The sequence below is a fragment of the Bufo gargarizans genome, chromosome 10 (assembly GCF_014858855.1).
Source record: "Bufo gargarizans isolate SCDJY-AF-19 chromosome 10, ASM1485885v1, whole genome shotgun sequence".
NCBI lineage: Eukaryota > Metazoa > Chordata > Amphibia > Anura > Bufonidae > Bufo > Bufo gargarizans.
In genome coordinates this window covers 14,211,341-14,232,318 of record NC_058089.1, presented here as the reverse complement: position 1 = coordinate 14,232,318, position 20,978 = coordinate 14,211,341, and the positions used below count along the sequence as shown (strand labels likewise).

Here is a 20,978-nt window from a genome sequence, read left to right as displayed (position 1 = left end):
TGGATAGTCTCTCTTCCTCCTCCCCCAGCAGTATGGGTAGTCTCTCCTCCTCCCCTGCAGTATGGATAGTCTCTCTTCCTCCTCCCCAGCAGTATGGAGAGTCTCTCTTCCTCCAGCAGTATGGATAGTCTCTCTTCCTCCTCCCCCAGCAGTATGGATATTCACTCTTCCTCTTCCCCCAGCAGTATGGATATTCTCTCTTCCTCTTCCCCCAGCAGTATGTATAGTCTCTCTTCCTCTTCCCCCAGCAGTATGGATAGTCTCTCTTCCTCCTCCCCCAGCAGTATGAATAGTCTCTCTTCCTCTTCCCCCAGCAGTATGGATAGTCTCTCTTCCTCCTCCCCCAGCAGTATGGATATTCACTCTTTCTCCTCCCCTAGCAGTATGGATAGTCTCTCTTCCTCCTCCCCCAGCAGTATGGATAGTCTCTCTTCCTCCTCCCCCAGCAGTATGGATAGTCCTCTCTTCCTCCTCCCCCAGCAGTATGGATAGTATCTCTCCCTCTTCCCCCAGCAGTATGAATAGTCTCTCTTCCTCCTCCCCCAGCAGTATGGATAGTCTCTATCTTTCCTCCCCCAGCAGTATGGACAGTCTCTCTTCCTTCACCCCCAGCAGTATGGATAGTCTCTCTTCCTCCAGCAGTATGGATAGTCTCTCTTCCTCTTTCCCCAGCAGTATGGATAGTCTCTCTTCCTCCTCCCCAGCAGTATGGATAGTCTCTCTTCCTCTTCCCCCAGCAGTATGGATATTCACTCTTTCTCCTCCCCTAGCAGTATGGATAGTCTCTCTTCCTCCTCCCCCAGCAGTATGGATAGTCTCTCTTCCTCTTCCCCCAGCAGTATGGATAGTCTCTCTTCCTCCTCCCCCAGCAGTATGGGTAGTCTCTCCTCCTCCCCAGCAGTATGGATAGTCTCTCTTCCTCCTCCCCAGCAGTATGGAGAGTCTCTCTTCCTCCAGCAGTATGGATAGTCTCTCTTCCTCCTCCCCCAGCAGTATGGATATTCACTCTTCCTCTTCCCCCAGCAGTATGGATAATCTCTCTTCCTCTTCCCCCAGCAGTATGTATAGTCTCTCTTCCTCTTCCCCCAGCAGTATGGATAGTCTCTCTTCCTCCTCCCCCAGCAGTATGAATAGTCTCTCTTCCTCTTCCCCCAGCAGTATGGATAGTCTCTCTTCCTCCTCCCCCAGCAGTATGGATATTCACTCTTTCTCCTCCCCTAGCAGTATGGATAGTCTCTCTTCCTCCTCCCCCAGCAGTATGGATAGTCTCTCTTCCTCCTCCCCCAGCAGTATGGATAGTCTCTCTTCCTCCTCCCCCAGCAGTATGGATAGTATCTCTCCCTCTTCCCCCAGCAGTATGAATAGTCTCTCTTCCTCCTCCCCCAGCAGTATGGATAGTCTCTATCTTTCCTCCCCCAGCAGTATGGACAGTCTCTCTTCCTTCACCCCCAGCAGTATGTATAGTCTCTCTTCCTCCAGCAGTATGGATAGTCTCTCTTCCTCTTTCCCCAGCAGTATGGATAGTCTCTCTTCCTCCTCCCCCAGCAGTATGGATAGTCTCTCTTCCTCTTCCCCCAGCAGTATGGATATTCACTCTTTCTCCTCCCCTAGCAGTATGGATAGTCTCTCTTCCCCTTCCCCCAGCAGTATGGATAGTCTCTCTTTCTCCTCCCCTAGCAGTATGTATAGTCTCTCTTCCTCCTCCCCCAGCAGTATGGATAGTCTCTCTTCCTCCTCCCCCAGCAGTATGGATAGTCTCTCTTCCTCCTCCCCCAGCAGTATGGATATTCACTCTTTCTCCTCCCCTAGCAGTATGGATAGTCTCTCTTCCTCTTCCCCCAGCAGTATGGATAGTCTCTCTTTCTCCTCCCCCAGCAGTATGGATAGTCTCTCTTCCTCCTCCCCCAGCAGTATGGATAGTCTCTCTTCCTCCTCCCCCAGCAGTATGGATAGTCTCTCTTCCTCCAGCACTATGGAGAGTCTCTCTTTCTCTTCCCCCAGCAGTATGGATAGTCTCTCTCCCTCCAGCACTATGGAGAGTCTCTCTTCCTCCTACCCCAGCAGTATGGATAGTCTCTTTTCCTCCTCCCCCAGCAGTATGGATAGTCTCTCTTCCTCCTCCCCCAGCAGTATGGATAGTCTCTCTTCCTCCTCCCCCAGCAGTATGGATAATCTCTCTTCCTCTTCCCCCAGCAGTATGGATAGTCTCTCTTCCTCCTCCCCCAGCAGTATGGATAATCTCTCTTCCTCCTCCCCCAGCAGTATGGATAGTCTCTCTTCCTCTTCCCCCAGCAGTATGGATAACCTCTCTTCCTCCTCCCCCAGCAATATGGATAGTCTTTCTTCCTTCTCCCCCAGCAGTATGGATAGTCTCTCTTCCTCCTCCCCCAGCAGTATGGATAATCTCTCTTCCTCCTCCCCCAGCAGTATGGATAGTCTCTCTTCCTCCTCCCCCAGCAGTATGGATAATCTCTCTTCCTCTTCCCCCAGCAGTATGGATAGTCTCTCTTCCTCCTCCCCCAGCAGTATGGATAATCTCTCTTCCTCCTCCCCCAGCAGTATGGATAGTCTCTCTTCCTCTTCCCCCAGCAGTATGGATAACCTCTCTTCCTCCTCCCCCAGCAATATGGATAGTCTTTCTTCCTTCTCCCCCAGCAGTATGGATAACCTCTCTTCCTCCTCCCTCAGCAATATGGATAGTCTTTCTTCCTCCTCCCCCAGCAGTATGGATAATCTCTCTTCCTCCTCCCCCAGCAGTATGGATAGTCTCTCTTCCTCTTCCTCCAGCAGTATGGATAGTCTCTCTTCCTCCTCCCCCAGCAGTATGGATAGTCTCTCTTCCTCCTCCCCCAGCAGTATGGATAACCTCTCTTCCTCCTCCCCCAGCAATATGGATAGTCTTTCTTCCTTCTCCCCCAGCAGTATGGATAGTCTCTCTTCCTCCTCCCCCAGCAATATGGATAGTCTCTCTTCCTCCTCCCCCAGCAGTATGGATAGTCTCTCTTCCTTCTCCCCCAGCAGTATGGATAGTCTCTCTTCCTCTTCCCCCAGCAATATGGATAGTCTTTCTTCCTCCTCCCCCAGCAGTATGTATAGTCTCTCTTCCTTCTCCCCCAGCAGTATGGATAGTCTTTCTTCCTCCTCCCCCAGCAGTATAGATAGTCTGTTTTCCTCCCCCAGTTTTAGGTGTTTCTGGGGCCCTTGGTTTAGCATCTCTATCGCATTTAATGCTTTTGATTGGCTGATGTCTAGGCCCAGGCAGATGCACCTCTCTGTTTCTGTAAGTGGGCTGTTTAGCAGGAGGGAGTTGTGCCTGGCTGATATTTTATTCTTCCCTTCTGAAACACCATGATATTGGTTTTCTTTGGGTTCATGGGTCGTAAGGGCATGGTGCTGAATTTTTCGAGGATCTGCAGGTTGTCTTCAAGACCTTTCATAGTTGGTTATAGTAGCAGAAGATGATATGAATATAGCAGAAATGTCACCTTGGTGTGAGACCTGGCCCATATCTATATTGACATAGTCTACCATACTTCTGCCTACATTGTAGTTTAGAGTACTCGTTAGTATGGTGCCACTGTTCTCAGCGTTCCAGCGTCGGCGGCTTGTGGGAGCAATTAAAGGCCATTTCTCAGTATGGCAATTCGTTGGTACCACTGCTCTGTGTATCCTTGCCCTAGTTTCTCTTTCCTGCAGTATTGACTCTTGCTTTCTGTGTGTATCTGTGAGCTCCTTGCTGTTTGTGTGCACCTGCATGTGTTTTGGGCTGATGAGCTCCACTATATGGCTGAACATCACCCATATCAGTATCTGCTTCTGCTCAGTCCCTGTCAGTCTGTATGTTCTTTGTGGTGTGTCTCAGCCTGCGTTGCTGCTGTATTCAGTCTGTGTTTCGCCGCTCGTTTGGTCTCAGCTTAGTTAGTTCAGGTTAGTTCTTTATCTTTTAGTCTGGTATTTCAGCTTAGTTTCAAGGTTGCCTGTGTTTAGTTTGCTATCTGGACTCTGGGCCTGCGTATTATGTGCCTGTTCAGACTATGCCTGTGATTTTGGGGCTTTTTTTTGTTCCTGAGGCTCCAGGTGCTTGCACCAGATTTACAGGTCAAGAGGGTCAGCTGCCAAGCATACTGGGATCATCCCGGGAGGTAGTAGTCTGGTCTGCAACCCGTAGCGAAGTCCACATCCCTGGCCAGGGGTTAAAGGGTGAATACCGGGGAGGCGTGAGAATAACGCCCTTCGGGTTTGAGCCAATTTCAAACTGGTTACTTGACACAGTGATCCGTAGCAGTAGGTCTTCCTAAAGATTCACCATTAAGGCAGCTGTTGAGTATGTAAAGTCTTGTTCAGTAGGGTTGTTGTGGAATCCATCGGCAGCATTTAGCTTAGTGCCAAGTAAAGAGCGCAGCTTGGTCTAAGATGGTGACAAACATTTACACAACATTGCTGGGAATACATGAGATTAAAGTCGCCAGCATGGTCGATTTTAGGTCAGCCAGTTTAACCTGGCATGTTGCTGGTAGGATGGTTAGTGTGATCCCACAGACAGTGCGGCCGATCACTGTCTCGTGTGTTTGGCCAACTTTACATTCATTTTGAATTCTGTGATAAATGCATCTAAAGAGATGAGACGTAAGTATATGGAGATAGGAGAGCGGGAGGAGTGAGCTGCAGAGAGGCACAGAGTGAGAGACTGGTGAGCTTATATTAGGCGTTATATATCTCACATGCTTTATTCACATCAGTACTGTTCAGTGCTCCTCTATAAAGACCTATAGGGTGCATCTGTGTGAGCGTTGGGGAGCACAGTCTCCTGCTTTCTCCATGTGCATAGCAGCTAGATTCCACCCAGGGCAGGGACACATGAGAATTTGAGATGCAGAGAGGAAACACCTGCTGAAAATGCCGGATACAAGTCATGTATACAGTTATTCTTCATGTACATACACATGGCCGCTTATTCTGCAAAGTTATCTAAAATGTTCCATGAAGGCTAAGCTTAGTAAAACCTTCCCCCTGAACAGATGAGATGTCTTCTCCATGTGGTCACAGTGTGTATAATGTAATGACTCCTGTGCCATCTGTTGTTGTTTAATAACTTTTAGGAAGAGGACACTATGTAGGAATGAATCAAGATGAATCGGCTCGCTGTCAGATGATGCTTTATGGCTCAGGCGTTCTTTCATTCTTGTACTCGCCGTTTTCCTGTCCCAGCTCTATTAATAGGCTCCCTCCGATGTAGAACGTGCCGTCGTAAATGAGCGATCATCTTGTTTGCTTCATATGTAGGTCAAGTATATAAATGCCGCCATAAACCAGAGTGAGATGAATGTGCCCCCCATTCTGCACCGGCGTCTTGATCTTACAAATCAGATTGTAGATTTCACAAAAAGTATTTTTGAAAGTCGGGTGATTTGGTTCATGTTTGTAGATTGTCACGGCTTCTAGGAGGCAGGACATGTGCTGCTGGATGTAATTCCATCACTTGCTATGAGGACGGGGAGCATATCAATGAGTGAGGCTTAGACTCTATCTGGAAGTATCCTGTGTCCTTGTGTGATGAGGAAAAATGCTGCAACTGTGTGGGTGGCATAAGATGGCTCCGCAATGGTCCCATGGCAGCTGTGCTCCTGACTGGCTTCATCCTTCCATCCATGCAATGAGCACAAGTAAATCCAGCCCAGGAGAACAACTTGGTGCTTTCCCCTCCTAATTGGAAATGTTTGCAGATCAGTCAAACCCTATGGCCTAAACTTTCCCATCTGTCATGGGCAGGTAGATGCTGAAAACCAGGCCTGCTCTATGACAGATGGTTGACCACGGTTGCTGCTCATGATCCTAGCAGGATATAAGGTTGATGACAGTAATGTCCAGATTTTTTCCTCTAACTGAACATCACGTAGCAAGAAATGAATACTCAAGATGAAAGGAGACTTCAGTTTATGATAATTATGGGTGTTTTTTATATCTATACGTTTGGCTTTTACTGAATTAATGAAATGTGGAGGAGTCTGCAATGTTCTGATGATTGTGCTCGATGGCCGCAAATAATGTAGTGATGCGCACGTGACAGAATGCACAGACTATGGCAGATGTAGGGTGCGGGCTGCAGCATAGACCAATGATCCAAATATGTATTGAGACTAGAGTCAGTGCTAGATATATGGCCAGACACAAAACCTAAAGAACTGAGATAGCGTTCCTCACAATCCGCTTTCACTTGGTACCAAAGAACTGCTGAGGGGCTAGTCTCTTACATTGGGTCACTGTGAGAAGACCCACATAGAACAATGTCACAGGCAAACGGCCAAACAAAAACCAAGCTTGTCATTCCATATGAATCAGTATACGAGGTGAGACCAAGTCCAGATGTATTCCATACTACTTAACTGGTTCATGGAAAACACAAGTTAGGCTGCTTTCACATCTGCGTCGGGAGCTCCATCACAGGTTTCTCTTCAGGAGGAGGTTTTCTCTCCACTATTTAACAAATTCTAACGGATGCCATTAGAATCAATGGGGTCTGTCCGGCTTCGTATGTGCCGCCACTTCCTATAATGGAGCAGAAGAACCTAAATAACCAGCGTGGATGTGAAAGTAGCCTCAGAGGCCTTGAACCTGGAGGGTAGGTGAATTGGACGGATGTCTGGGGTCACTAGGCAGAGGTTACCTTCTGGAATACAGGACGTTGTGTGTGTGAGAAGTGTGATTATGCCGGAATATGTGATATTTTATGCTCACATCCTTCTGCTTTTTGTTTTGACAGTACGTGGCATTTGCCTCCCTCTTCTTTATTCTGGTTTCCATCACCACCTTCTGCCTGGAGACTCATGAACGATTTAACCCCATTGTGAACAAAACTGAAACGGAAATCATTGGGAACGAAACGCATCAGCGCTTTTACTTGGCATCAGAGACAGAAGTCTTCCTGACTTACATTGAAGGAGTCTGCGTGGTCTGGTTTACATTTGAGTTCCTGATGAGGATTACCTTCTGCCCGAACAAGGTGGAATTTGTCAAAAACACTTTAAACATCATTGACTTTGTGGCCATTCTTCCTTTCTATCTGGAGGTTGGACTTAGTGGCCTGTCTTCCAAAGCTGCTAAGGATGTCTTGGGCTTCTTACGAGTTGTCCGATTTGTGCGAATTCTTCGGATTTTCAAGCTGACAAGGCACTTTGTTGGTCTAAGGGTTCTTGGGCATACTCTTCGTGCCAGCACAAATGAATTCCTGCTGCTCATCATATTTTTGGCATTGGGAGTTTTAATTTTTGCCACAATGATCTATTATGCTGAGAGAATAGGTGCTAATCCCAACGATCCCAGTGCCAGTGAACATACACATTTCAAAAATATCCCTATCGGCTTCTGGTGGGCTGTTGTCACCATGACCACGCTCGGCTACGGCGACATGTATCCTCAGACGTGGTCTGGCATGCTGGTGGGAGCCCTGTGCGCTCTTGCTGGGGTGCTGACTATTGCTATGCCAGTACCTGTCATTGTGAACAATTTCGGAATGTATTATTCCTTAGCTATGGCTAAGCAGAAGCTACCAAAGAAAAAAAAGAAGCATATCCCACGCCCTCCCCAACTGGGCTCCCCCAATTATTGTAAATCTGTTGTAAATTCTCCACATCACAGCACTCAGAGCGACACTTGCCCGCTCGCACAAGAAGAAATGTTAGACGTGAACAGAGCAGGTAGGAAACCACTTCGAGGAATGTCTATTTGATCGTCGTCCTCCGTTCCTTTTAGAGAATCAAGTTAAACGTCTTAACGCAAATGCATAGGGCATTAACCCATTGATGGTCCCGGACCACACAGCCTGAGTATGTGTGAGGTGGGACGTGTGAGATGTGCCAGTAGAGGGTCTTCCCAAGTATTGGGGTGGTTAACCCTTGTTTCACTGAGTAGCAAGGATTCACATTCTTTGCTGTTTGGAAAATAATAATGAAATACTGCACGGGAGATTCCTGGACCATCGATCTGATCACACGTTAACTGAGGGAGCTCTGAGTTCAGCTCCAATCTTCTAGATTTGATGAAACTGTTGCTCCATAGATACAAAAGACGAAACTCGGAAGGGAAGTTCATCAAAGTGCTAAACACAAGTCGTTATTAGAGCTGTAGTTCTGTAGGAAGCGTCCCTTCTAGCATGTCAGAGCGTCCCTCATCGACAGCATCTTAGGTCTTTATTAGTGAAGAATCTTTATGGATTGGGTGAATATGTAGAGCGGGAACAGACCAGAATGCATCACTGTGTGACAATCTGAGCCGGAGTATAAAGGGTGGTATGCCATGGCTAGTGGTCGCTCTTTGGGTTTATCTCAGTTTTATGAGATGTCTTCTGCATCTAACACTGGGGCTTTGATGATTTCACCCCGCTCTCTACCTCCACCCATGGAATATTAGTGGTATTAATATACCAGGGTACCATTTGACTAGATAATTAGTGACCAATACAGGCTGGAGATATTACAGGACACCAGTTTATCTTTGCAGGGTCCACGGTGATTATTTGGGGATGGACGGGAGGCGTTCACATTACTATTAAACAATTCACTTTCTCCGACAATCCATGAAGCCGTTCAGCAGCGCGGGGGCCGACATTCGTCAGTCATTCGTTCATCTTCTATGTGCATGCTGCCCCATAAGAGAATGTCTGGCCCTGACATGAACGGCTTCCAGGATCTCCTGGATGGAGGTCATCAGCACAAGTCCATGTGGGGACTCCTTGTTTTCTCACGTCATTCATGTCATCCTCTGTCTGCATGTCATCTCTTTGTTTTCTGGCCACACTTCAGAGGTATTACTGACGTCAGCCTGCAGCTCGTGTCATGGAAACAGAACCAGCACTTCTGAGGGAGCATCGGCCGTGTCAGCAGACATGGCAGCATCTCATCTTACATAACTGTTTACAATGTCATGAGCATGAATATCACCACCTATGGTAGAGCTCATCACAACATCACGTGGACTGTTCATGTCTACGTGTGATCCGAGGACCTCCCTGTCGCGGGCAGAACATTAGCCTCCATTTAAGTAACAGCCGTCTGCCTTTTCTATCAGGGCGCTCTGCCTCCCCTCAGAGGCCGCGGGTAGTGGGTAGAGGATTATGGGTGTTCATCAGAAGTCTGGAGGTGCACCTGCATGAATTGGCCAGCAAGTAGAAGGGACACAGCGTTAGGTCAAAAGGCTTGAATCAATTAGCAAGGGTCACACCAAGATCAAAAAGCTTAGAGAGAGACATGTTGGTGGTGTAGGCAGGAGTCCAACCCTAGAGATACACGCTGGATGTCCAGTAAGAGACTGGAATAAGGTCTCTTTCTGGTAAATCGGGGGGAGAGGGGAGAAGAAAGAGGCGCCGAGCACTCGGGCCATGAGATATTCAGAGTAAGAGCTGTAGATGTGAGGCCACCGGTCTCAGCAGGAGATGTGTCCAAAGGTGACTCTCCGTAACTGTCAGTGCACACCCGACACATGTCCCAGTTACCACAGGCGCAAAAACGCTGGGGAACTGATGAGAGCAGTGACCCTCGACTCTTCAGGGAGATGATTCCCCATCTAATAGTCTCAGTGAGAAGCCATAACCATGTCCGATGGGAAGAGTAATCCTTATCTATACAACCCACACCAGGGGTGACCGGAGCAGGGAGGAAAGCAGAGGAGAAGTCATCAGGACTGACCCTGAATGGAGGGAGGACTGAAGAAGGAATAGAATTCTAGTTCTGGAAGTAACCACCATTTAGAAAGCGATGCAAGAAGGCAGGACAGACCAGAGAATGGTGGTTGTGCTACAGAGACATCCAAAAGATAATGGAACAAAGTTCAGGAAGAGAACAGTAAGGACCGCGAGCAGCAGTCTGGACGTGTAGGCCTGATAATTATAATGAATAGATTTACTGAGAGACCACTGCTCCCATCATCCAGCAGGCGGTAGGACGCTGGACTATTGGAATAAGAATCCTTCTTTACATTTCTAGCTTCGTCCTATTCTGTGAGGACAGCGGTGGAATAAGCACGTCTGTAAGGGCCCGTTCACACAGGAATGCAACCAGCCTGTAATTAGCGCAGATCAATCAGACAGCAAGCCAGACCGTGCTCCCTTACCTGCTGCAGTCATTGGTGGAGTGTTCCGATAACGTATGTACACAGAGACTGCACCAGCAGAATAGTGAGTGCAGCTCTGGAGTATAATACAGGATGTAACTCAGGATCAGTACAGGATAAGTAATGTGTGTACACAGTGACTGCACCAGCAGAATAGTGAGTGCAGCTCTGGAGTATAATACAGGATGTAACTCAGGATCAGTACAGGATAAGTAATGTATGTACACAGTGACTGCACCAGCAGAATAGTGAGTGCAGCTCTGGAGTATAATACAGGATGTAACTCAGGATCAGTACAGGATAAGTAATGTATGTACACAGTCCCCCCACCAGCAGAATAGCGAGTGCAGCTCTGGAGTATAATACAGGATGTAACTCAGGATCAGTACAGGATAAGTAATGTATGTACACAGTGACTCCACCAACCGAATAGCGAGTGCAGCTCTGGAGTATAATACAGGATGTAACTCAGGATCTATGCAGGATAAGTAATGTATGTACACAGTGACTGCACCAGCAGAATAGTGAGTGCAGCTCTGGAGTATAATACAGGATGTAACTCAGGATCTGTGCAGGATAAGTAATGTATGTACACAGTGACTGCACGAGCAGAATAGCGAGTGCAGCTCTGGAGTATAATACAGGATGTAACTCAGGATCAGTACAGGATAAGTAATGTATGTACACAGTGACTGCACCAGCAGAATAGTGAGTGCAGCTCTGGAGTATAATACAGGATGTAACTCAGGATCAGTACAGGATAAGTAATGTATGTACACAGTGACTGCACCAGCAGAATAGTGAGTGCAGCTCTGAGGTATAATACAGGATGTAACTCAGGATCAGTACAGGATAAGTAATGTATGTACACAGTGACTGCACCAGCAGAATAGTGAGTGCAGCTCTGGAGTATAATACAGGATGTAACTCAGGATCAGTACAGGATAAGTAATGTATGTACACAGTGACTGCACCAGCAGAATAGTGAGTGCAGCTCTGGAGTATAATACAGGATGTAACTCAGGATCAGTAATGTATGTACACAGTGACTGCACCAGCAGATTATCGAAAATATAGAAGTAATGTGAAATTGATTAAAGGCTATGTACACATGAAGCAATTTTTTAGTAATTTCTTTTAACTTATTTTTGGCTAAAATTCATATTTTTAATTGGCCTTTATTATAATTATTAAGCCATTCTGTCACAAAGGGTTAACTGTGTGACTGGTACTCTCACTTTGTGCCAGTCATCTAATAAACCTTATCTGTAAACTACTGAGATGTCATAAAGACTTATTTAAGCCACATTCTTATCAGTAAGATAAGGACAGAGCTGTAATGAGTGTTTATAATGTGAGAGAGCAGAGATAAGGAGCCGTCTGCTCCTCCGGTGACAAAGAATCCACAGGCAGCTAGTAGAGCATCTCAGCTCTGTACAGAGACAAGGAACTCAATATTGTTAATAAAGACCAATTGAAAAAGTGATTTTAACTCAAAATAAGTATAATGCAATCATAAAGAATTTGCCCCCAAAGGTGTACATAGCCTTTAACTTTTAGCTGCTTCAAATTTAGGCATTTCCTATTTATCTATCTCATCTCTCTCTCAGTGCATTTGGAAAGTCTAAGGCCTCTTTCACACGGGCGAGTTTTCTGCGCAGGTGCAATGCGTAAGGTGAACGCATTGCACCCGCATTGAATCCGGACCCATTCATTTCAATAGGGATGTGCAGATGAGTGGTGAGTTTTACGCACCACTTGTGCGTTACGTTAAAATCGCAGCATGCTTTATATTGTGTGTTTTTCACACAACGCAGGCCGCATAGAAGTGAATTGGGCTGCGTGAAAATCGCAAGTATCCGCAAGCAAGTGCGGATGCGGTGCGATTTTTCACGCATGGTTGCTAGGTGACGATCCGGATGGGGGACCCGATCTTTATTATTTTCCCTTATAACATGGTTATAAGAGAAAATAATAGCATTCTTAATACAGAATGCTAAGTAAAAACTAGGGATGGAGGGGTTAAAAAATAAAAATAAAAAATTTAACTCACCTCATCCACTTGTTCGCGCAGCCTCTTTGAGGACCTGGGAGGAAAAGGAACTGTGGTGACGTCACTGCTCTCATCACATGGTCCATCACATGGTCCATCACATGATCCATAACCTTGGTGATGGACCATGTGATGAGCGCAGTGATGTCACCAAAGGTCCTTTTCCTCCTAGATCCTCAAAGAAGAAGAAAGAAGACGAGCCGGGCTGCGCGAACAAGTGGATGAGGTGAGTTAAATATTTTTTTTTTTAACTCCTCCATCCCTAATTTACTAAGCATTCTGTATTCAGAATGCTATTATTTTCCCTTATAACCATGTTATAAGGGAAAATAATAAAATCTGCACAACACCTAACCCAAACTTTTGTGAAGAAGTTCAGGTCTGGGTACCAAACATGACGATTTTTCTCACGCGTGTGCAAAACGCATTAAAGTGCTTTGCACTCGCATGGAAAAATCACGCATTTTCCCTCAACGCCTGAGTGAAAGAGGCCTAACTGTAATGAAAGTGAGAACAGTAGGTTCAAACGGAAAAAATAAAATGGCACATGGACATATGTCCAGAGTAAATGGTCTGAAGACTTAAGTCTTTGGCCCCTTTACTAAGGACTTACTAGAGGCCCTTTTGGCAGTGATTATAGCCTCCAGTCTTCTTGGAGATGAGGCCACAAGGTTTGCACATGGATTTATGGATTTTCGGCCGTTCTTCTTTGCAGCTCCTCTCCAGCTCTGTCGGGTTGGATGGGAGCCGTCGGTGAACAGCATTTTCAGGTCTCTCCAGAGATGTTCCCTTAGGTTAAGGGCTCAGGACGGGCCCCTTAAGGACTTTCCCAGAGTTGTCCCTAACCCTCTCCTGTGTTGACCTGACCGTGTGCTTAGGGTCATTGCATTGTAGGAAGGTTTGGCCCAGTCTGAGGTTCAGAGCTCTGGATTAGGTTTTCACTAAGAATATCTCTGGACTTTGCTCAAGTTCAGCTTTCCCTCCACCCTGACCAGTCTCCATGTTCCCCAAGACATGATGCTGTGAACCCCATGCTTCACTGTATTGATGTTATTGGGCAGATGATGAGCGGCTTCTGGTTTTCTCCAGACATTACCGAGTGGAGGTTTCTTTATGGCTTCTATGCCTTAAAGCCCAGATTGGTGGAGGCTGCAGTGATGGCTGACCTTCTAGAAGTTTCTCCCACACAATCCTGTCTCTGAGCTCTACAGGCAGTTCTCTCCTCCTCATGGCTTGGTTTTTGCTTTGATCTGCATTGTCAGCTGTGAGATCTTGGCCGTGTCTTTCTTAATCATGGCCAGTCCACTGAATTTACCACAGGTGACTCCAATCAAGTGGAGAAACATCTCAGAGAAAGTCCAGAGAAATGGGAGGCTCCAGAGCCAAATGTCAATCGTTATTGAAAAGGGGCTGAATACTTATGTCCTGAGTGCAGGGGCCGAAGACTTATGTCTAGGCCAAATTTAAGTTTTCTTTTTTTTTTTTTAAACAAAATTTGCTAAATGCTCAGGAGCATTGATCTCAAGCAGGTCACCAGTATGAGGAGCCCTCATTAGAAGGTATACTTGACTGGGGACTTCTCAGGTTTTCTCAGCAGAATGATATGTTTTGCTTTAATATCTCGGACCATGTTCACATCCACCAAAGCTTTTTAGAAGACCCACAGCTGGAGACCAGAATGTGAATGGTGCAGATCCACAGCTGTAGTGTGCTGCGGATTGTGAAATGTCAGCGCTCAATCCTGAGCATGTGAACATGGCCCCAGTGCTGATGTGCTGAGCGGAGCTGTACTTTACTCTGCATTCAGTGGAGGTGAAATCCAGCAGGGAATGAAAAGCCCAGACGTCTGGCGGCAAGAATCGGCTGCCACACACTCCCAGTTACTAGAAACACATCGCTCCTGCTGCCTTCTTTTGTCTCAAGCAAAGCACAAATGTTATTTGCTTTCTTGTAAGTTGTGTGTAAATCTGTGCAGTAATGGGGATATCATGTAGCAGACTGTGGTGCACTTCTCGGTGAGGACAGCACATGGCTCCGTGCACTTACCTACTGGTTGCTTCAGCGGGAAATATCGGAAAAGCATCCTCTGAGCGGCTCTCGGCCTTCACCAAGGTTTCTTTATCCATTGTTCATTCTTCTTTTCGTAACTTCATTCAATTTATAGTGAAACCAAATTCTAGTTGGAGTTTCATTTGACAAAGGGCAGCCGATAAAGGTGGTAAAGCCATTGGTTATATGTTAGGGGGCAGATACATTCTATAGTATGGAGGAATGGGAGCATTTCTGTAGCAGGGCACGGTATCCGGTCACACAGGATCAGCTATGCCGCGGTATACGGGTATATAAGAGCGCCCTAGAGCTCTATGCCAATTGGACCTCCTAAAAGTGAAAGTAGTTGCATCCATGTGTGGAAGTAAAGGACTGGTGCTCAACCCTAGGGAACATATATCGGAAACAATGCAGATTTCCCACTTTTTGAGTGCAACATGTGCAGCATTTTACAAGCAAAGTGGATGAAGTCTAAATCACAGGCTGCAAATAAAACCCACAGTGTAGACTGACTTGCTCTGCAATGCAAAGGTGAAAGCAGCATCCCGACAAAGATGCCACCGCCAAAACTGGCTACTGTAGGCATTTCCTCTAGGGGCACATATCAGCCAGATCTGCTGCATGTGACCGACCCCTTCAAGAGCAATAAGCATTCTATTACACGAAGAAGTGGGCAAAAGGAAAAATATTTATATACATATATTTCAGACATCTCTCCTCCTCATCTCTTAGTGTGCTGAGGCTGCTGTAATCACCGGTCTTCATCAGCCTTCAATCTTCCTCTTCAGACATAGCTTGCCATTCCCTATTTATCATCTCTCTCTCCCACATTTTTCTCCTATTTCTCTCTCAATCCTACCCCCCCCCCCCATAGATAAGAAACATGAATTTAAAGGTGCATAGATGGATAGTTTAATAAATGTTTAAAAGATGCATAAATTTGAGAAAAAAATAAGAGGTTAAACTTAAAAAAATCTCCAAACCGCCTATAATGTTTACCCCAACCAAGAAGTTGCTCCACAGTCTGTTGCTGCTGCATGTGAAGCTTTGTGAGTGATACACAGTAAGTATTCTGGCATGCTACAATGAGCTCCACATCCTAGTATTTCGTACTGCAATGAACAGTGTCTCCAATCGCCTCTTTATTATATTTGAAGATTCCAAACTGAATGGAGAGGTGGCCAAAGCGGCGTTGGCAAATGAAGACTGTCCCCACATAGACCAGACAATAACGCCCGATGAGGGCCTGTCCTTTACGCAGTCTAGCACTCGGGAGAAAGGTCGACCCTACTTTCTCCTTTCACCCGAGGAATTTCCAAGCCCGCCTGATGGAGGAGTAAGAAAGGGTATGTAGATAAGTTTTATCAGAGAACCTGCCATTCCCCAGTAGCCCAAGATTGTGCCTAGTCGGTGCAGAGATGGGGCGGAGTACCCCGCATGAACAAGAAGCATCAGTCTTCCCCAGTCTTCCACTGTACAGTTAGCAGTGTAGGGCTGACCTGTAAAATGCTGCATTAATGGCCCCAGACCTAGCCCACTATGTGCCTGTGCCAATGTTAAAGGGAATCTGTCACCCCGCTTCTGGACTATTGCCGGCAGCTTAGAAGTCCAGGCTGCCATTTCTTTTTATTTTCCTACTGCCCCCCATTACCCACTGTCAGCATTTAACGTTGCACTGAAATACATAGTCCGGACTGCTACCATGATGGAGAGGACGCCTGTATTTCAGCAGAGGAAGGGGGAAAGTAGGGAAATAAAAACTCGTGATCTGGACTCCTGCACCAGTGGACTAGATAATTGTCCAAGATGGCGGTGACCGATTCTCTACCGATACCAGTATTGTTCCAGTGTAGACCCCTGACTGTTACTGAATAAGACAACATTTAGGGCCTTAGATGGCACGGCTCCAAGTATTAAGTATGGATTCCTAGAAGGTGTCAGGTGCTCATACACAGAGAGGCTTTGCTGGCAATGCCACCCCAGGGGCGAGCATCTCACACACATCACGTATTCGGAGACAACCTCATCTTCGGTGGCTGCTAACTAAGAAGCAATCCTAGGTGAAAAAAAAAAAAATCCATTTGGTAAAAATGTTTCTGTCCCCACTTGTCTGCCGTCGTTACCGTTGTCATAATCTGATTCCATTGTCTGCATGCATAGAAAGAAGAACCCGGCTGCATGCTATGTCTGTAAGTGGGTGGTATCACTATGGCAACAGGAGGAATTGATGTGGTGTATGACCCGCTGCAAATACTGCATCCCCATCCCTAAATTCAGAAGCAGATAGCAGCTGTAGTGAAGCCGTGCAGCGCGAAGATGGCCGGGTGCAACGTCTCTACAGTCCTGTGAATAAATGGTTTTCCCTCCAAAATGCTGGAAATATTGCCAATGCATGCGGAAGGAAAAGTCAGCCCTGGGGCACAAATGAGGCACTTACATAAGCGATACTAGGAGCGGGCGCTGTAGTGTGTGTGACATCTCCTGTCATCTCTCATCTTCTAATCTCTCCATAGTTTGGCTCCGCTGGATTTTGTTGCCAAGTGATACAACTCTCAGCATGTAACGGTGCATGGGAATCCGCCGGAATGGCTACACTGTTGACTTCATTCTTAGTCCATTCAACTTCTTGATCCACTGCTGTACTTTGCATTTCATCCTCCAAAGCCATAGCTAGCATTACTGGGTAGAGCGCCCTCCGGTGTCCGCACATCGCCTCTCTCCCATTCATCCCGTAGCATGGATCAGTAGCAGAGAATGGTCTAACCAGCTTTGTAATCATTTTCTTAACGCGCTCCCGTTTCCAGCAGTAGCACCGCGGTGCCACTAATAAGCTGCGACAAAATGTCAGAGAGCTGCTGGCGGGCCATATGCTGCATGATCGGGGACACAGGACAAGGGGGATGCATCACTTATCATAGTGTCTTGCTAGTTTGATGCTTTTCTCTCGGCAAACATCGGATCTCACTGGCTGCTGTCATTTGAGGAAAAAACGCGGAGACAATGGAAGAATCGTTATTTCTCAGGATATTCTTTGAGCCATAGGAGCCCTGCAGGAGTCTGCGCCAGTAGGATGGTCTCATGCATGGGCACCTATTACAGTAGAAAGCAATATTCAGCTGCATGGAAATGATGATTAAGGTCCATTGGAGAAGAAAATGGCTGCCTCTGCATGTAGCTCTTCGACATTTTTTCCATTTCCAGCTCGAATGAAAAGACCATGGAGGAGTCTTAAGTCTTCATTGTATTCTTTACAGGCATGTTTTTGCAAAGAGCATCGTGTCACTGCTAAATATGCAAACAGAGGCAGCCATACTGATGTGCAGGGAAGAAGCGCCGTGTTCTACTCCCCCGGACAGAACCTCTGCCTATGGACAAGCAGATCCGCCTCGGGTGATGTAAACCTAGAGCGATGCAGGCCTGCCGCCAAAATGTAAAACTCTCTAGGAACCTATTGATTTATTTAGCATGAATTGCATGATGTAAAAAAGCCGCAGAGGATTCTGTTCAGAGGTAAAATGCATATACTGTCTTTTCCATCCATTATGTAGCAGACTGGAACCAGTTTAAACTGTACATTGCTCTGACTTTTTATACACAGCCCTTAACAAGAAGTGTGCTCTGGCAGCCATCGGTCACATTGACCAGGTCCACACATGCTATACCATCATCGCTACATGGACAGCAGCAACTTTGACTTGTGTATAGTCGGATTTTATTTTCCTGTTTTTATTGGCATGCTTGTGAACATGGAGCCTATATCCAACCTGATAACATGTGGCCTGCAGGGACTGTCGTGTACGTTATCAGTGTATAAAGGAAACATGGCGGTAATCCCGAAAGATTGTCCTTAGTAAATAATCCGCACGGATTTCAAACTTGAAATGTGTTCATTTAATGCTGGGACTTGCAGTATAAAATCCGGAAACATTTGTCAAAGTAATTACAGACCTGCATTGTATGCAAACTCATATGTTTGGGCAAAGATGCATGCAAAATGTTATGCAAAAGCAAACGTGCATGAAATAAATTTTGTATAGTAATTTCTACTGCCTGCTCTATAGACAGCCATGTGTCAGCACGTCACTAACCATCGCGGGTACTCACATGATTTTGCAATGTGTCATTTACTTGGAACTACATGCTGCAGGTTTCATTCTGCAAAATGATATAAAGAGTGAAGATTTATTGCAGAACCGCTAAGAAAAGCAAAGCTGGAATGTTGCTGAAATTCTCCATGTTGGTAAGAAGCAGGAAAAGTTCTTTTTTGGGTAACTGATGGGTTAATAGATGGAACAATGTTTTATGATTGCTCTCCAGTATCAGTGCACTGCGTATAACGCCTATGTCAACTATGTGCACTGCATATAACACCTATGTTAACTCTCTGCACTGCGTATAACACCTATGTCAACTCTCTGCACTGCATATAACACCTATGTCAACTCTCTGCACTGCGTATAACGCCTATGTCAACTCTCTGCACTGCATATAGCGCCTATGTGCACTGCGTATAGTGCCTATGTCAACTATGTGCACTGTATATAGTGCTTATGTTAACTCTCTGCACTGCGTATAGCGCCTATGTCAACTATGTGCACTGCATATAGCGCTTATGTTAACTCTCTGCACTGCGTATAGCGCCTATGTCAACTCTCTGCACTGCATATAACACCTATGTGCACTGCGTATAGTGCCTATGTCAACTATGTGCACTGTATATAGTGCTTATGTTAACTCTCTGCACTGCGTATAGCGCCTATGTCAACTATGTGCACTGCATATAGCGCTTATTTTAACTCTCTGCACTGCGTATAACACCTATGTCAACTCTCTGCACTGCATAGAACACCTATGTCAACTCTGTGCACTGCATATAGTGCCTATGTCAACTATGTGCACTGTATATAGCGCCTATGTGTTCTGCGTATAGTGCCTATGTCAACTCTGCCTGCATATAGCGCTTATATCACTCTGCACTGTGTATAGTGCCTATGTCAACTATGTGCAGTGTATAGCGCCTGTGTAAACTATGTGCTCTGCTTATAGAGCCTATTTAAGCTCTGTGCTCGGCAAACAGCGCCTATATCAACTATGTGCACTGCGTATAGGGCTTATATCAACTATGTGCACTGCATATAACACTTATGTCAACTCTCTGCATTGCGTATAGCGCCTATGTCAACTATGTGCACTGCGTATAGGGCTTATATCAACTATGTGCACTGCATATAACACTTATGTCAACTCTCTGCATTGCGTATAGCGCCTATATCAACTCTGTGCACTGTGTATAGCGCCTATGTCAACTCTGTGCACTGTGTATAGCGCCTATGTCAACTCTGTGCACTGTGTATAGCGCCTATGTCAACTCTGCACTGGGTATAGCGCCTGTGTCAACTCGGTACTGTGTACAGCGCCTATGTCAACTCTGTGCACTGTGTATAGCGCCTGTGTAAACTATGTGCACTGCTTATAGAGCCTATTTAAACTCTGTACATTGCATACAGCGCCTATATCAACTATGTGCACTGCGTATAGGGCTTATATCAACTATGTGCACTGCATATAGCGCCTATGTCAACTATGTGCACTGCATATAGCGCTTATATCAACTAGGTGCACTGCGTATAGCTCTTATGTCAACTTTCTGCACTGCGTACAGCGCCTATGTCAACTCTGTGCACTGTGTATAGCGCCTGTGTAAACTATGTGCACTGCTTATAGAGCCTATTTAAACTCTGTAGATTGCATACAGACCCTATATCAACTATGTGCCCGGCGTATAGCGCTTATATCAACTATGTGCACTGCATATAGCGCCTATGTCAACTATGTGCACTGCGTATAGCGCTTATATGAACTATGTGCACTGCGCATCACCTTGTTAGAGTAGCTTTCTCTACTGAAAATAAGTTGTCGAGGATCAAGTCATTTTCCAGCCGGGGGACATCAAGCTCACACGGGGTTGGTGTACAATAGAGTCCGGGGTTCCCCTTTATTTATACATAAAGACACAAAGCCAATCAGATGTTTATGGTATAGGGCACTGAGCCAATCAGATGTTTATGGTGTAGAGCACTGAGCCAATCAGATGTTTATGGTGTAGGACACTGAGCCAATCAGAGGTTTATGGTGTAGGACACTGAGCCAATCAGATGTTTATGGTGTAGGACACTGAGCCAATCAGATGTTTATGGTGTAGGACACTGAGCCAATCAGATGTTTATGGTGTAGGACACTGAGCCAATCAGATGTTTATGGTGTAGTGCACTGAGCCAATCAGATGTTTATGGTATAGAGCACTGAGCCAATCAGAGGTTTATGGTGTAGGACACTGAGCCAATCAGAGGTTTATGGTGTAGGACACTGAGCCAATCAGAGGTTTATGGTATAGAGCACTGAGCCAATCAGATGTTTATGGTGTAGGACACTGAACCAATCAGATTTGAAGAAACAGTACATGATGGCCTCATGTCAGCACAGAGCAGGTTATGGTGGAATGTGTGGACAGGGGCTGCTTGGTCTTAGCCACTGGCAACCAAAACAAGTCTTGTGGCCGCCGGACCCCTTTCCACACCTTGTACTGAAATGTCCTTACAAAGTTTGGAAAAGTTTGTTTAAAGACAAGATGGAGTCGGTTACACTAACAATTTCCCTCTTTTTGACAAACTCCTAAGACGTTCTATCTGTCTCTTATCCTGTCCCTTCTTCTGTGTTACTCTACCCGCAGGATCCTAGCAGCCCCTGATGTAGGGACTCTGGGACCTCTGGA

The 20,978-nt window shown here is 46.1% G+C and overlaps 1 protein-coding gene across 1 annotated transcript in view; it reads left to right on the top strand.

Moving 5' to 3' along the window:
- KCNC1 (potassium voltage-gated channel subfamily C member 1) overlaps positions 1-17,495 on the top strand; it is a 56,351-nt gene extending 38,856 nt beyond the window's left edge. The window contains exons 2-4 of the mRNA XM_044270531.1: positions 6,761-7,694; positions 15,364-15,552; positions 17,461-17,495. Coding sequence (XP_044126466.1) covers positions 6,761-7,694; positions 15,364-15,552; positions 17,461-17,495 — 1,158 coding nt within the window. The remainder of the gene's footprint in view (positions 1-6,760; positions 7,695-15,363; positions 15,553-17,460) is intronic.
- Positions 17,496-20,978: the final 3,483 nt, after the last annotated feature.